The sequence below is a fragment of the Manis pentadactyla genome, chromosome 10, assembly GCF_030020395.1.
Source record: "Manis pentadactyla isolate mManPen7 chromosome 10, mManPen7.hap1, whole genome shotgun sequence".
Taxonomy (NCBI): Eukaryota; Metazoa; Chordata; class Mammalia; order Pholidota; family Manidae; genus Manis; species Manis pentadactyla.
The window spans coordinates 54,815,114-54,832,304 of record NC_080028.1 but is presented as its reverse complement, the minus strand read 5'-3'; the positions used below and the strand labels follow the sequence as shown (position 1 = coordinate 54,832,304).

Below are 17,191 nucleotides of genomic sequence, written 5' to 3'. Positions count from 1 at the left end.
AACTGGACAGCTACATGTAAGAGAATGAAACTGGATCACTGTCTAACCCCACACACAAAAGTAAATTCAAAATGGATCAAAGACCTGAATGTAAGTCATGAAACCATAAAACTCTTAGAAAAAAACAGGCAAAAATCTCTTGGACATAAACATGAGTGACTTCTTCATGAATATATCTCCCCAGGCAAGGAAAACAAAAGCAAAAATGAACAAGTGGGACTATATCAAGCTGAAAAGCTTCTGTACAGCAAACGACACCATCAATAGAACAAAAAGGTACCCTACAGTATGGGAGAATATATTCATAAATGACAGATCCAATAAAGGATTGACATCCAAAATATATAAAGAGCTCACACACCTCAACAAACAAAAAGCAAATAATCCAATTAAAAAATGGGCAGAGGAGCTGAACAGACAGTTCTCCAAAGAAGAAATTCAGATGGCCAACAGACACATGAAAAGCTGCTCCACATCGCTAGTTATCAGATAAATGCAAATTAAAACCACAATGAGATATCACCTCACACCAGTAAGGATGGCTACCATCCAAAAGACAAACAACAACAAATGTTGGCGAGGATGCGGGGAAAGGGGAACCCTCCTACACTGCTGGTGGGAATGTAAATTAGTTCAACCATTGTGGAAAGCAATATGGAGGTTCCTGAAAATGCTCAAAATAGACTTACCATTTTACCCAGGAATTCCACTTCTAGGAATTTACCCTAAGGATGCAGCACTCCAGTTTGAAAAAGACAGATGCACCCCTATGTTTATCGCAGCACTATTTACAATAGCCAAGAAATGGAAGCAACCTAAGAGTCCATCAGTAGATGAATGGATAAAGAAGATGTGGTACATATACACAATGGATATTATTCAGCCATAAGAAGAAAACAAATCCTACCATTTGCAACAACATGGATGGAGCTAGAGGGTATTATGTTCAGTGAAATAAGCCAAGCAGAGAAAGACAAATACCAAATGATTTCAGTCATCTGTGGAGTATAAGAACAAAAGAAAAACTGAAGGAACAAAACAGCAGCAGAATCACAGAACCCAAGAATGGACCAACAGTTACCAAAGGGAAAGAGACTGGGGAGAATGGGAGGGTAGGGAGGGATAAGGGCGGGGAAGAAGAAAGGGGGTATTATGGATAGCATGTATAATGTGGGGGGTGGGGGACAGGGAGGGCTGTGCAACACAGAGAAGACAAGTAGTGATTCTGCAACATCTTACTATGCTGATGGACAGTGACTGTAATGGGGTTTGTGGGGGGGACTTGAGGTAGGTGAGAGCCTAGTAAACGTAATGTTTTTCATGTAATTGTAGATTAATGATAACAAAATTAAAAAAATTTTTAATAAAAAAAAGAAAATAAGCAATATTATTAAACTCATGTTTGTCTGGAGCAAAAACAAGGTAAATGTTTATTAAAATATAATTTTGAAATTCATCATATTAAGGGCATGTTACTCTTAAGTTTAATAGGTTTGATTTTTCAGGTGTAGAACTTTGCATCCTGGGCTGGTGCTGCTGTGACCTTTTCTGATAGTACGAGAGAGTAAGGCAGGGCTTCTGCTGGGACTAGCAGTCAGATGATGTTGAATATCATTACTTTTACTTTCTATCTTAGCCTTTCAGATGAAAATAGATCCATTCAAGACTGAAAAATAACACATACTTTTCTAAGAAGCTATATAACTGTCATCACCCTACATCACAGATTAATTGCCATAAAGGACAGCAACTTTGCTTCCATAAAATTATAAACTCTATCTCTACCCATAATCAGTTTCTTTCCAATTTATGAACTGAGTCGTAAGACAGGCCTAGGAGAGGTATGCAGTTATTAATAAGTAACAAACATAGTAAAATAGTGGTGATGTACTAAAGTAACAGAAACCAGGTAGGTTAATTAGACAAAGTTGTGTGTATTGGGAAGAAGATGTAGTGTGTGTGTGTGCGTGTGTATTTCAAAGTGGTCATGTAGCCGTAAGGCTTAGCAGATCAGGTATAACCAGAGAGAGTAGTATCCTTCCCTCTTGGATGCTTTGTAGCATGTCTGAGATCCCCAGGGCCCTACTATCAACACTGCTTGTAGGGACCGTGAGGCATGTGAACAACCAGTTGGCCAGACAGTATTTTAAGGGCAGCAGGGAATCACTGAAGATTCTATGCTGTGACAGAATACAGGTGTATTTGCAATGAAATCACAGATTTGAGATGCTTTAAAAGCATCGTGTGCATACAACTTGTGATTTTTTCAGGTCTCTCACAGATCCACAGTTTCCCACCCCTACGCCCACCCCCCAGTTGCCGTGTTCGTCGCTCTGACATTGATGTAGGCCCTCCAGGCTGGTAGCTTGGGTTGAACCATGCAGGTGAGCACATCTCTCTCCAGCTTCTCACACACATGCCTTAGTTACTGGTCCAAAGGATGTTGAGGAAGGAGGTGTTCATTCCTCAAGGTTTCTCAGATCTGACTTTATACATCAAACCATACATTCTTACCTGACAGCAGTTGATGGCATTGTTTTGAGTAGAAGGTGAGGGAGAAGGAGATCTTTGCATCCTTTTTAAAATAAATATATGGCACATTGTGTTTGATCATGCCACTTTCAAAAATATTTTTATGATCTGTTAAGATCTTGGTCCCATTTCAAGCTCCACTCGAGCCTCACGTTGTTCTTTGAAGTGACTGGGAAGTCATAAGTCTCCTCCCCAGCCCCTCAGATGCTACCTTGACCTAGGCACTCTGCTCAGGACAGTCCTTGTGAGCCTCTGAGAGTCTAGTGCTTCCCTCCCGCAGTGCACCTGAAGAGAGCCTTGGGACTGGTGCTCCTGGGTTAGAGGCATCTTGTCACTCCTTAGCCCCAGGTCGGTAAATTGAGGCTCCTCCATCTACCTTACCACACTCCAGAATCTCACCCCAACCGGACCTAGCCCTCAAGGTCGGCCTTCATCAGGCCACAGTCCACATGGGCCTCCATAGGTGGTCATCTTGTCACCTGCATTGCCTGTTAGTTGCTCCCATTTTCCAGAATATTCTTTTTCAGTCCATCATTTCCCAAGCAAATGAACAGACAGTCCTGAACCGTATGGTCAGTGTGCAGTGGGGGTGGGCTCAGGGCACAGTGGGGGCTCCCAGGAGATGACAGGATAAATACTAAAAGACAGGTGGGGGTGAGGCCTACAGCGGGGGGCCGGGTAGGTAGTAGTGGTTTGTGCTGAGTGGCAAGTACTGTAGTTTGGTGTTGTGAGTGGCATTTGGAGTAAGAGGCAGATGTGGAGAGTCGATCAGAGACTGTATATGGGATCGCAAACCGGGGGCTCATAGACTGGAGCTGGTCCACAGATCATGTTTTAGGAAAACTCACTCTGGTTACCACTGAGGTTGCGAGAGGAAAAATGTATTCGAGTGCCAAGTGTGCGTTAGGACAAGCTTTCCCTCCAGGGGCGGGCGGAGTGTGGTGTGGGGGTGTTCAGCTTAGCATAGATGGGGGTGATGGCTTAGAGTTGGGACTCTGCTCCCGGCGGCATCAGGTGGTAACCTTGAGCAGTTTCATCCTCTGCCCTTCATTCCCCTCTGTAACCTGAGTGGTTAGCATAGGAGCATAGTTAGAATATTGCCTGCTATGTGTGGTTTGTTAGATGATGGGAAGAGGGCTCTAGACCCGGAGCTTGATGTTCTTATGACTTTATGGTGCCTTAGACTTGAATCGCTGAACTGGCCCCCAGGCATGTGGTGAGAGCCCACTTCATGGTTGTATTTCCTCCAATATGTATCACTTACTGGAAGTTCCCTGCCATAGGAGGACATGGAGCATTTTGAATTCTCACTGGGCTTGTTTTCATCTAGTTTAAAGGTTGGCAAAACCCTGATGTTTATAACTGATGGAACCATGCAGCTGTGGTTGAAATAATAGTCAAGGGGACTCACGACTTAAACACCCACTTAGCATCCTGTTTCCTGAGGTACCACTTCAGAACCAGGGAACGCAATTTGGGCACCACTGCTCTAGACAGTAAAGGGAGGTGTGAGTGACTCAGCCAGTCACACAGTGAACTGACAGCAGATTTGGGACTAGAACACCAGTGTCCTGATTGTTTAGCAACGCCCTTTGCATTAAATCAGGGGTTCTCCACTTTGGCTGCCTGACAGAGTCCCCTCCACAGCTTTAAGAAAGGTCAGTGGGTGGTGGGTCGTCGTAGGGCACTTAAGAGATACTGACTTAATTGCTACAGGTTTGGCCCTTGCGTCAACTGGTGCTCAATTCATTCTGTCTTTATTAAGAAACAAACTTTGTGGAAAAATAATGTCTTACAAATTTTGGCTGTGAAAATTAATTGCCCTGTCAAAGTTAGCTGCCACAGAGTTTACAGCACCGTTGTGCAGAGGGTTCACAAGGGGGAACATGGAGTTCTTCTGGGCCCCCAGAGTCCCAACCCAGTTTCCCCTGGACCTGCTTAAAAATTCCCCTGATACTATAACAACTGGTAGTTGTTGAGGGAGCTGCAAAATACTTTGCCTTGTCGAAGGAAGCAGTTGGATTACTTGTCAGAAAAATTTCAGAGTTGCTTTTCAGAAATGTGGTAGCATTCCATTGTAGTGTGGCTGGTTATTTCATGGGATCTGATCCTTGCTTCAGATCAGGACTCTGGAAACATAAGTACAGAATCAGTGCCTGGACACTGACAACTCCTGTTGCATCCCTCATCGGCCCCTGCAGCAGCTTCCCTAAAGACACTGCCTGGGTTTTCACTGGATGCAGGACTGTGTGAACAGGTTTGGCTCAGGCGACTGTGGGTCCCTGGGAGAGTTAGATGCAGTGAGCAATAGGTCCTTTTCTTTGGCCACTTTTCCCTAGTTGTGAGGCTGTTACATGGCAATATATACTTTACTAATGCAGCAGATAACACAAACCTAGTGGTGGCTTTAACTAGTATCATGGCAAAGTAATGATGAGCATAAACAGTAATTCAGGATGTGTGGAGTGACGATACGTTATTTCTGTTGGCGACCAAGTTGCAGGTGATACCACTGTGCTTCATGGCCTTACGTTCGTAATAGGAGCAAATGTTAAATTTCAGAGGTTTGTGAAAATAAAGATAGATTAATAGACTCCCTGAATTCTATCCACGGATGACCTAAATTAAGAACCTATCCGGGGGGCTTAGTTTTGTGCCTGGATGATAACCGCTTGTACCTACAATTGATTCATTTCTGCTGGTGCCTCGCCTCACACTCCTCCCTCCATGCATGCCTCAGTCCCAGGGTGCTGTGTGAACATGCACGTCCTTCCCTCTCCGTGCCCCCAGCTCTTGTTATACAGATGCCAACAGTGGTGGCTTATGAAAAGGTCACGAAGCCCAGAGGCGGACGCTCGGGGCCTGTGCAACATCCCGTGAGGACATCTAGGGCCCAGGCTCTTTTGGGCTCTGTGTCCCACCACACTGAGCTGTAGCTATCAGCCTTTCTTGCAAGTGTCCACCTCCAGGTGTTGATTCTGTGGCCCAGGGAGAAAGAAAGGGGGAGGGATGAAGGGCAAAAGACCAAGCCGGTTGGGCCTTCCTTTTGTCCAGAAAACAATAGCTTTCCTGCAAGTCCCACCCAGGAGCTTCTGCTCGCAGCTCACTGAACAGCACAAGGTCATACAGCCACACACAGCTGCAGGGAAGGCTGCCGCGGCGAGCGTTTTCAGTGGGTACATTGCTGTCCCAAACAGAATCAGTGGCGAGGAGGAAGGGAGACTAGATACAAGGTGCACCTCTACCAGAGTTGGCCCGTCACCTGGGCCTCCGGGGCCTGTCCTCTGCTGGGCCTCCAAGTCGTCTCTCAATCCATACAGATTCTACTTGATCTGTCTTCAAGGCCCAATTTCTTCCCCTCCTGATCTGTACTTCTTCCCCAGCCCTTACTCATCTACACTTCTTAAATATTGAACTTTGAGTTAGCAGAGGCATGTGTGTGAGGGAGGTTTACTTCAAGTGTCCTTGGGTCCTTTGGAATGTCTTATAGGATAGCCCCTTATTTTGGTGCAGAACTAAAACCCAGAAAGTGATTTACCCAATTATATCATAATAGCAGAGAAAGCAGCTACACGTAAGTGCTTGCTTCAGGTAACCTCCCAAATACCCCTGTTCCCCTAAGGGAGCCATCACACACCTTCTACTTACTGGGAACCTGTGGACAGACAGGTTAGGCAGCAGGGATGCCCAGCTCTAGAGTGTCCCAGCCAGGGTCTGTTTGCTGTACTCCCTCCCTGAACTTGCACTGCCTCCCACTGAGCTTATTGGTGTTAAAGATGCTGTTAGAACTCAGATCTTCTCATCCGTAAGTCACTGTCCTTTCCACTTAACTCTCCTCTGAGTTACAGTGCTTTTTCCCCTGTTGTATGGTGTATTTAATCATTCACATACGTTTCTTACTGCCTGAATTTGATTGAATGTTTTTTTAAGGTACCTCCTAACTGCATCCTCACCTTCACTCTTAGTTCTGATCCTCTCATCATAGCATGAGTGATTTTTTAAGACAAGATTCAGTTTTGTCACTCCTGCCTCAGTCAATGACTTTTTGCTACTCATAGGCAAAGGCCAGGTCCTTTGTGTGTGCTGGGAGGACAGCGTGGTCTAGCCACTACCTCCCTCTTGAGACATAGCTCATCTTCCTCCTTTCCTGCCTCCTTCCCCTGCTCAGCCACGTGCCATGGTTCAGCCTCCTCTTAGTGGTCATATACCTTCCTACCACAGGACCTTTGCACCTGCTGGTGCTGGTGGGTGGCTCCTTTCCCCTCTCTATCTTGTGAATTTGTGAGCGGCCTTCAGCCTTGTCCTATGTCCCTTCCTCCAGTGTGCCCCTCTGCAGGCTGGCCTCACAGCACCAAGAAGCTCTCCTTGCAGCCCTGACCAGAATTGTAATCTTTCATTTATTTGTGTGATTATTTAATCCGTATCCAACTCCCCCTCTGGATTATTAAGATCAGGCCATGTCTGATACTTCTTTCATCTAGTCTTTTATCCCCACTGCCTGCTTTCATGCCTGTCACACAGAGAGTGCTCAGTAAATATTTGTTGCCTTAAAAAAAAAGACTTTTATTTCTCAGCATGTAGCCCAGAATTGAGTGAATACAAAGTTTTAAAGAGCACAAGTACAGGAATGACATTTGCTACCACAGTATCTTCTAGCATCATTCTAAGATGGACCAAAAATGGTGGTTACCAGGGACTGACAGTCAGGGGGATGGGAGAGACACAAACTTGCAGTAAGTAGTAAATAAGTCCCAGAGGTCTAATGCATGGCATAGTGTACATGGACAACAACGATGTATTATAATAAGCAAACTTGCTAAGAGATTAGATCTTAATTACTCTAACCACAGAAAAAGAAATTATGGATTGATTATTGCTGTAATGGCACTCACATTACAATATATAAATGTATCAAACCTCAAATATATGTAATGTTATATGGCAAATGTATTTCAGTATAAAAAATAAGGTGGACCAAAAGAACTTTAATGGCTTCAGCCAGAAAAAGAATTCAATGTTTATTATTTCAGGGGAGATAAGCGTGCTAGTCAGAAGTGGATGTCATATGCCCCTGACCTATTCAGTCTCAGTGTTTTAATATTTTACTCCTCTAGAAAAATCATAATTGAGCTCCCTTTTTTTAATAGTTAAAATTTTAGGCATGTATGATTCAAACATGGTTTTTTAACATGTTCATCTTGAAATAGTCTAGAGATCAGCTGGCCGGTACTAAATCCCTGATAGATGAGGGAACACAGGCAGCATGGAGCTTTAGGGCAGGAAGAGGAAACAAAGATGTTGGTGGCAGCTGGAAATTGAAGAGGTGGGAAATACAAAAAGGAGATTGGAACTGGCCACATCTTGGTAAGACTGGAAGAGACTGGGTGTTAAGGGAAAAACGCGTTCTTAAAACTCAGCATGTAGACCGAAGAAGATGGGCACTTCTCTGAGAGTGAGAGCGCAAGGCCCCTACGGCAGAAAAAGGGGTCTGCTTACTTCCCCTTGAAGAGCCTGCCACAGGGGCCTCCCTTTCTCCAAAGACTCCAGGCCAGCCCTGCCCTGGGGGTGCAGTGGGGAGGGGACTTCGGGGGTTAGATGTTAAAGCTGGACTCCTGAGGACTTGCCTGTTTTTGGAGTTTTATGTCACAGCTGCACCTCACATTACAGGGGCTCCAGCCCAGCAGGCAGGCAGGACTGCGTCCTCCCTCGGGTAGGGGTGACAGCAGGGGCATATCCGGGACCCTCCCCATCCCGAAGTATTCTTGCCCGGTTGTGCCCCCACTGTTTGCAAACCGAAGGGGCAGCCAAGGGGGCGTGCTGGGCCCCCCCACCCCGCCTGGCCTCGTGTCAGTGACCTGGTAGCGGCCCCCGCGGTTCTCACTCCTCCCTGTCGCCTTCTCCACCAGGAGTCTGACGGCGTTTCCTGTCACTACTGGTCGCTGTTCGACGGCCACGCGGGATCCGGGGCTGCCGTGGTGGCGTCGCGCCTGCTGCAGCGCCACATCGCGGAACAGCTGCAGGACATCGTGGAGGTCCTGAAGAACTCGGCCGTCCTGCCGCCCGCCTGCCTGGGCGAGGGGCCTGAGAACGCGCCCGCCGACGGCCGGCCCCTGACCCGGGCGGCCTCACTGCGCGCAGGGCCTGGGGCGCCCGGCTCCCCCAGCGCCCCTCCCGCGCGCTTCTTCACCGAGAAGAAGATCCCGCATGAGTGCCTGGTCGTCGGCGCCCTGGAGAGCGCGTTCAAGGAGATGGTAGGTGTGGCTGGAGGGGCCGAGGCGGTCACTTAGCCAGACCCTTGCTCCCTGGAAGGTTTCCAGAAGGCTCGGCTCAGCCGCCCGCTGGTTGCATGGGGTCTTCGCCATTGTGTGGCACGGCCTCCCTTCTCGCCAGAGGTTGGCACAAGATAGAGTTCTGGCACTGAGCGCTGGCAGGAGTGAAAGAGAGGATGGAAGAGAGGAATAGTGCGGAGGTAATCACTAGGTGTATGCATTATTGCTTTTCTTCCTGCAGACTCATTGATGCCGGCTGGTACAATGCCACTTAAGTGAAATGTGGGCAGGACGTGTGTATGAATTCCAGGTGTTTGGGGAAACAGAGCTTTTAGTAAAGTGCTCAAAAGGGCCGGTACTATGCAATCTGATCTGAGAACAATGTGGTACTTAACTGCCAGAAGAAAAAGGTTAACAGCTGGAGGAGAACTGAGGGGCCAATATCCAAGAGTCATTTTGTTTTACTTGGGAGCATGCATTAATTTGTACATTTAAATTTGAATGTGTCTCCTCAAGGAACTCAGCCTCCTTCCCTCTCAGCCTCCCTCCTGAGAACACACTGCTCTCAGCGCCCCTTGCTGCCCCTCTGCTGGGTGAGAACACATATGGGTGGTCGGCCCCTGCTCAGCTCTGTGCCACCCCTTCCCTCCCTGAGATCACTTTTCTATGGAGGCAATTATTTCGGCTCCAGAGATTTTCTTCCTGAGCAGCAGCCTAGATGCACATAAAGAGTAAGAAGAGTTTTAAAGATGTTATAAGGACTTGAGTGAAGTGGGTGGGTGGTAGTGTCCTTAAAACCTGGAGATTAAAAAAATGATGACAAGCTGCTTAGTGAGGCAAGAGCAGCTTAGGAGTGGCTCCCCAGAACTGAGTGTACACTCCTAATGTCAGTTCATGCGCTAAGGAGAGGAGAACAGTGAATGGTAATAGACGACAGCGTCGTCAGATTTGTTGTAAGACAAAAAAGGCCATGTATTCTCACCTCAAATCTGTACCCTCTCCTCATCCTTTCTTTGGCCCCAGCGTTTCTCTCCTGTCACATAGATATTTACCCTATGATGAGCAGGTGGCTAAAGTGCTTCTCTGTCACAGAAGTGCCTGTTAGCCTTTTTAATCCCAAGAAAAACACCAGGAGGCTGGAAAATATTGATGCCGGGGTTCTTGTTTGCGGAGTCGAAGAATGAACTTAGCAAACAGTCAAGGTAGGAGATCCAGGGAGACTTTTATTGAGAGATACAGTGAGAGGACAGACGGAGCCCCTGGCGTGAGCCAGGAGGGTACAAGAGAGCCCTTAGTGGTGTGTGGGATTTTATAGGCGGTTGAGAGACAAAGGGCTAGGGATGCAGACCCACCAGATGGTCTCTAAATGTTTATCTTTAAAGAGGCACTAAGTTTCTTGTCAGTTTTCCGGACTATTTTGTAGAGTTAATATAAGAAATTTACTACTTTTATTCTTTCTTGGAATAGCAGTTTCTTGGTTTGGGAGCATAACAATCAAGGCTGCTTGTCTTGCTTTCAAGGTGAGCTGAGTTATTGACTTGATTAGGGCTGGAGGAGGAAAAGCAGCATCTGGGTAAAGTTAAAGATAAACTGGGCTTTTTAGCAGGCTAAAGTAAATTTTACAATAGTTTCATTTAATTGACACAAACAAGACATGGGCCATGCTGAGGTATTTTCCTATCTGGGAGATGTTCAAACATACTAAGCTAAGTTATTCTTGGCTTTTTAGTTTTAACTAATCTTCATTGAAGAATGCCTATATTCCTAGTTTGATATTTTAGTTTAGAGAATTAATGTGACTCTGTCTTTGTTTAGTTGTTTAATATGGAGTTTTGGTAGGGGTCTTTTTCCAGAGGCCCTCACTCTACTCTGACTATACCCACGGTCCCTATGTCAATATTATTTAAGAAGAAAGGAGTCCAGGTAGTAAAATCAACTCCTACCCAACTTGGTATAAAATCTCACTCTCTGGCTATTATAGAAGCTCTGATGTGAGTGTTTCTAGACACCAGTGTTCAGAAAGCTAAATATTTAATTGTAAAAATTTGACAGTGGGCTATCCCCCAAATGGAAGAAAAAGTGAGATGATAGAAGTGAAAAGCAAAAGAAACTGGTTTTTTTCATTTCCTTCCTTAATTGCTAATGCCACAGGACATCTATTATTGGAACTGCTGTATTCTCGATTTTATCCACTAGAGGTCAGTTTCGCATTGAGTCAGGCCTTCACAGAGATGGTTTCTGCCCGTTAATGGCCCAGGGTTACTAGCAACTACACTTGAAATGAGAGACTCATTGAGAAAAATGCTTAGTAAAGAGCCTCATTCTTATCTTCTAAATGTTTTCAGCTTTTAACTAGCCAATTCACTACCTGAATTCTTCTTAGAAACAGTTGCCAGAAAGGAAAAAAGATCCTTTCACTTTCCTGTATAATTCATTAAATCAAAAACTATTTGTTGAGAACTACCTAGCTGCCTGGCCTACCTGGGAAAAAAAACAATGAACAAATTAGGCAAGTATGGGAATTAAAAAATCAGTGGGAAGGGCCTTGAGAGGAGAAATGGAGGGTGCAGGAGGGGTCTGGTAGAGATGCAACAAATGGTTCCCTGTGAATTGATGCTCAGCAGGGTGGGAGGAAAGCACAGGACACGGGAGGCTGGGAGGGAGTTCTGGGTGGGGGAAACTGCATGGAGAACCACATCGGGGAGAGAGCGCCAGACAGGCAAAGACAGCAAGCCGATGTCTCCCATGGTTAAAACAGATGTCTGGGACCGGAATGATGTGAGGAGACTTGCAGAGGTGGTCTGGAACCTGCCTGTGGAGGATCTGGTGAGCCAGTGTATGAATTTTGGCTTTAAGCCAAATATCTCTTCTCTAATCTATCCCACCCTGCAGCTTCCTCTTCACACTTAAGTTTTTCCCAGATTGTCTCTCTGGTCCCCAGCATGCCAGAGGCCTCCCTGGACTTTGCACCATGTCCTTGGCCTTATTAAGTGAGAATACTCACCATTCTTTGGTTCTGTGATGCGTGGTAGGGTGGCTCTCCCTCCTGCCTGCTCTGCTGGGACTGAGCCAGCTGATACCTGTCAGCCCAGAGTAATTACTAATATGTCCTCTTTTACCCTCAAAAGTGTCCCTGTTTGTGTGATGTCTTACCAAATTAGACAGTGGTCTTGTTTTTCCTTTGCTTCATTAGGGACTGCAGGAAAAATCTATGCCAGTGTCATGAAAACATGCTTGACTTCACCATTATATTGCTTGGGATAAGCTCCAGAACCCACAACACAGAAATTAAATAGCATACTCTCAATGTAATGGCCTGGAAGGCTAATGCCAATTCACATAAAATACTTTTTCTTTCCTTCCCCTCTCGGTAGTAAGTTTTTGAGAGCCAGTGTTTGAAAGTAAGCTTTGAAATGCCCAACATGCAGCTGACTTCCTTATCCTGTTGGTCTTGAAGAGGGGCTTGTATGGAGTTTCTGGCCATGCTTAAATTTTTCCCTCACCGTAGCCATCTACTTTCTAGCTTTCCCATTTCTGGGTCTTCTTTAGGTTTTTTCGGTCTTGTTGCCATCCTGCTCCTCTAGATAGGAAAACTCAATATTAAAAAGATTCCATCATTTTTCAGATCTGTGGCTCTCTTGCTTTTTCTCTTCTTTTAAATCCCTAAAAATTCCCCAAGCCTAGCACCCTAAGCCTCAAATTTGCCTCAGTAATGAATTCTTTGCAGCTGCGCCTTCTGAGATTCAGAATGTAACTTAAAATACCTTTAAAGGCAAAGGTTGCCCTTCACTGGGGTTTTGCTTTATCTATGGCAGCTCAGCAACAAAGAATCAGGTTTCGTGTGCGCGCATGCTCTCCACTGCCCTTTTCTGCCACTGGTATTTATTGAGCTTATATTTTATCACCAGCATTCTTCTAGACACCATGGGTGTCTAGAAATAAAGGATTAGATTTTATATCTGGAGGCATTTGTAGTCACACATATGAATATAGAGATACACGATGCCTTATTTATTTTGATCTAAATAACATGAAGTCGGGTGGTGAAATGCTGATTTCTGTCTGAAAGGGAGACTCAGTTAAAAAGATAAAGAACCACTAAGCCAGGATAAATAGTACTTATTTCTAGTTGCAAAATACAGACTACCAGAAGTGGACAAAAAATGCTTTGAACTTGGGGAGATGATAGTGGTTTCATCAAATACTGTTAGCTGCTTTGAGGGCACTGTGTTTTCTTTCCTCTTTGATCTGCAGGTTGCGTGGCACAGCATGTAGCTTGTGGGGAAGGTGGCCTCTGACCCCCAGCGTCTTATGCTTACTGTGCCTGCCGGCAGAGGCAGGTTTGCCTCGTGGCCTCGTTGTTGAATCTCACCTTGGATCTTCCTTCATGGTGAGAAGGCTGAGTCACCATTCCTCCTGTATCCTCTATGGCAAATGAGCCATGGCTTCCTAAAGGACCAGAAACGTAGGAACTTTTTGACTTGCTTCAATTCTGTTTCACAGCAACACTTTGTAGCAATGCTAATTGAGCAGCTGAGTTTTGTTACCTGTTATGTTTAAGTTACTGCTTGGCTCAGGATGTTAATAAGATAAATGTCTTCAAGAGTCCTGGTGTCAGTCCCTTCTTACTGCCCCATTCTCCAAAACCAGGATTGAGTAGTCAGCATTTCAGATTCGTGAAGGCAGTCACATCCATTGTTGGTATAGTTAGTTGCAGGAGACCTTTGCCCTCCTAGGAATCAAAACCAAGGCAGCAGCCATTAGCCTTTCACTCTGCCACCTGCAGGATTGGAGTTCTGGATACACGCAGGAAGACTCTAAAAATCCTGTCCTATTTCTTTCTCAGTGTAGGTCTAGATTCCTCACCACATTTAAGAATGTCCTAGAACTTTGGTTAAGAAAGAGAAAAACAGCAATATTTTAACTTCTAAAATAAAAATACATTTTCCTGTTACTGAGTAAATGGTTGGAAATATTACTCAGCTTGGCTTTGTTGGTAAAAACTGTATAGAGAAACTATGGTGAGAAAAAGGAGCAATGCAAAACTTACGGTTTTATAAGTCCTAGTGTTTTCAAAAATTAGCATATCCATCTTAAGTTGTGGACCTGCCTAAGCTGCCTGTATTTAAGCTAGAGTTTTATTTGTTTCTGGTTGAGCAGGAAGTCCTCCAAGAAGGAATGAGTGTTAGGGATGATATTCCACTGACACCCAGAAGGTGGCAATATTAGGCAGTACTTTTTCCTTCCCCACTGCCTGGCTGACAGATTGGCTTGTTCTCAGAATAAACCGAAATCAGACCCAGATTCTAAAACCATGCAGAATCTTATTATTTGTGACTGACACTATTAACCATGTGCTCAGAACCACGTTTTAACCCAGCTGGGAGAGAGCTGCCAAGTCCTACTGAAACGATCCAGTACTCGTTCCGTTCTGCTGTCTGTCACTGCTTTCCTTCTGCAACCCGAATTTGGTAGGAAACAAAGAATGATCTTGTAATTGCATCATCTCTGGGGCTTGCAAGCCAAATTACAACCATCCTGAGCAATGTATTTTCTTTCTTGCAATTCCTTCCTGCTGAATTAGCCACATTTCACTCACACACGTCTCTCGTTTCCCTTCATTGCTCTTATTCTTCCTTGCACCAAAAAGGAGCAAAATAAAGTTCCAAGTCTTAAAAATTAGGTCACTTTTTCTATTAAGAGATAGAGGCTTAAATGTAATATTTACACAGACACAACACAGGATAAATCAGGCCTGCTAAGTAGAAAGCAGCCTTTAGAGGTCTGTTGGGCTCTTGATCGAGCAGATAAACCAATTGTCTTGTTAATTGAATCTTATGAGTCATTGAAGCTGATCCTTTTAGACCATGCTGGGAAAGAAAGGATAGTAGTATGTACAGGTGTTTTGCTAGTAAGTTACTCTAGACTTACATCCTGGGGTTCCTTGACAGCTAAAATGGGGAAATAATCCAATTGGTGGTTGTTTAGCTAGCATAAAGTAGGGGGCAGATTTTCATGTGATTTCACCGATTTTTTTTTTTTTTTAATGCCCAAACATGAGACTTAAAAAAAAAATTACAATGTACATTTTGTGTATTTTTTTTACCTACAATGTGAGAAGCTTAAGCTAATAGGAAAATTTGAGTGTTTAAAGAAAATAGGTAGTTAATTTAACAGCAAGTATATCTTTTTTAGACTTCATTTATCTTGTTTGATCTGGTAGTAAAAGAACCAACCAGATGGTCCTTTAATGTTCCTTTCAGTACTAAGATTTTTGTGAAACATCTTTTAAAGAGGAGTAGGTGGTGTAGGAAAAAATAAATGTGCTATTTTGGCTTGTAGGGAGGGGAGGGGGAGGCAGTTATTTTTAGAATATGTTCTAGTTACACCCAGTTTTAGAAGAAATACAAAAGTGTATTTTCATGACAGTAAATCCTTCAGGGGGATAAAGTCTGTGAAGCACACCTTTCAGTCCTCGTGACTGTGATCCCAGAGAGCACACATGTGTGTGCATATGTATATTACACAAACGGTGGGGTGATGAGAGCATGAACATATTAGCAGAGTTTCTTGGATAAAAGGCAGCTAGACTTTAGTCCACTATTGAGGTGAAAATGCTGCCAAATTTAACATGCTTTATGCTGGGGGAACTAGAGAGGGAATGTAGTTGAAACGTAGGAAAAGATTAAAGAAATGATGAAATCAATTAGAAAAAAATACGGAATCACATTATTAATGTAATAGTGAGGGATTAACTGGGCAAGCTAACTGGAATGTTTCCCAGAAAATTAAAGGCAAATATAAACTCTGCTGTAGCAGGAAATCACAGTGCCGAACACTGTCTTGATGTTTTTTAGGGATTCAGTAATTTTATAATCAGATTTGCTGTGGTATAAACCATGATTTAAAACCTGTGTTGCAGAGTAAACTTGTCTGAGTCCCAGAGGAATTCTTTGCTGCGGACAGCTCTTGCGCGTGGACCTGTGCACCGTAGAGCATTTCACCCCTTTGGATGCACCAAATTGATTTAAGTGTGTCAGGCATCATTCACACTCCAGCCCATGTGCTGCATGCAAGCAGTTGGGTGCTCAAGGGATTTTTAATAAAAATTGTCTTTCATTCAGACTTTACGTATTGAAACAAATGCTTATTCTGGCTATGGAAGGATAGTTTCTGTAGCTAGAGCAGTTCCTTCCAAAGTACTGGAAACAGTAGCATTCGATGAGGACTTGATATACCAATTTATATGTTAATCTGATGAAATAGGTAACTTTCATAGTATCAACTTTATATTATTTAAATGCGAAAAATGCATAAATCTACCCACAAACTCCTTTGTGAATAGAGCTGTTGGTGTTTTTGTGTGTTAAACAACTCCTACCATTTTGATGTCTTCTTTCCCCTCTGTCCCTTCCTTGTGACAGTCCTTCCCAGCTGATGTCTGTGCCCCTCCTCTTCACCTGCCTGCTTCCTGCCATCCCTGTGTAGGCTCTGATAGCCATTCATTCATTCCTATTAACTGACTGTATTTTACCTGCAGTGTGGTTCCTGCCTGATTACTATCTCAGGGAGCATTTATTTGCACTGCAAGCATTTCATTTGTGAGTTGTGGACCATATCTGCCATATTAAGGCAGAGGTAAGGGGGTAGGGAGACAATCAAGAAGCTCAGGCATTTTTCAATGTATGTCTGCACTTGCCTGTTTAATAGACATTTTTTAAACTACCTCTTACCTGGCCCAGTATGGATGTTAAGGGGTCAGCAGTGAGCAAAAGAGGTCTCTGCTTTCAACCATGGAGCTTCCAGGCTGTGGGAAGAATATAGATTGCCTGCTAAGCCCCTCATACACACTATCTAACTTAATCCTCATGATGGTGCTTTAAGAAAACTAATTTATTAGAGTTGAAGCAAATTTTAAGAATCCAGTATAGTCCTTGAAGGTAATCCTCATGCTTGACCCTTTCACAGCCTCTGATGTTCTGTTCACTTCTTCCTTTATGGGGATTTTTTTACTTCTAACCCCCCTGACCCCGACGTTCTTACCCCTCCCTGTGGTTCCTCGACCTTCTTCTTCCATTTCCTCTTCCCAAGTTCACTCCCAGGGTGTTGTTTCCTCCCAGATCCTGTCTTTGTACTTAATTGCGTTCACTTTTTCACCAACATGCTGTTCTTCATCTGTGTCCTCCGCTCCAGCTCTGCTTTTGTTCCCAGTTTCTGGTTGGTGATGTATCTGACTGTGTATTGCACCTCTGGCCTCTGGATCCAAGCAGTTACTGATAAATTCTGTATTGTCAAATTACCTACCCCTTTTCCACAAGGAGGCTGGCAGAGGTATCTGAGTTCTAATTCTTTGTGTTTCTAGAATCACAAAAGGGCCTGGCGCTGGGTCA

The 17,191-nt window shown here is 44.4% G+C and overlaps 1 protein-coding gene across 2 annotated transcripts in view; it reads left to right on the top strand.

Annotated features, from left to right (window-relative positions):
* PPM1H (protein phosphatase, Mg2+/Mn2+ dependent 1H) overlaps positions 1 to 17,191 on the top strand; it is a 275,244-nt gene that overhangs the window by 129,713 nt on the left and 128,340 nt on the right. For both annotated transcript variants that reach the window (XR_008992059.1, XM_036894875.2), the window contains exon 3: positions 8,439 to 8,783. Coding sequence is in view for 1 of the 2 variants with exons in the window: in XM_036894875.2 (XP_036750770.2) it covers positions 8,439 to 8,783 (345 nt within the window). In the remaining variant the exon portion in view is untranslated. The remainder of the gene's footprint in view (positions 1 to 8,438; positions 8,784 to 17,191) is intronic.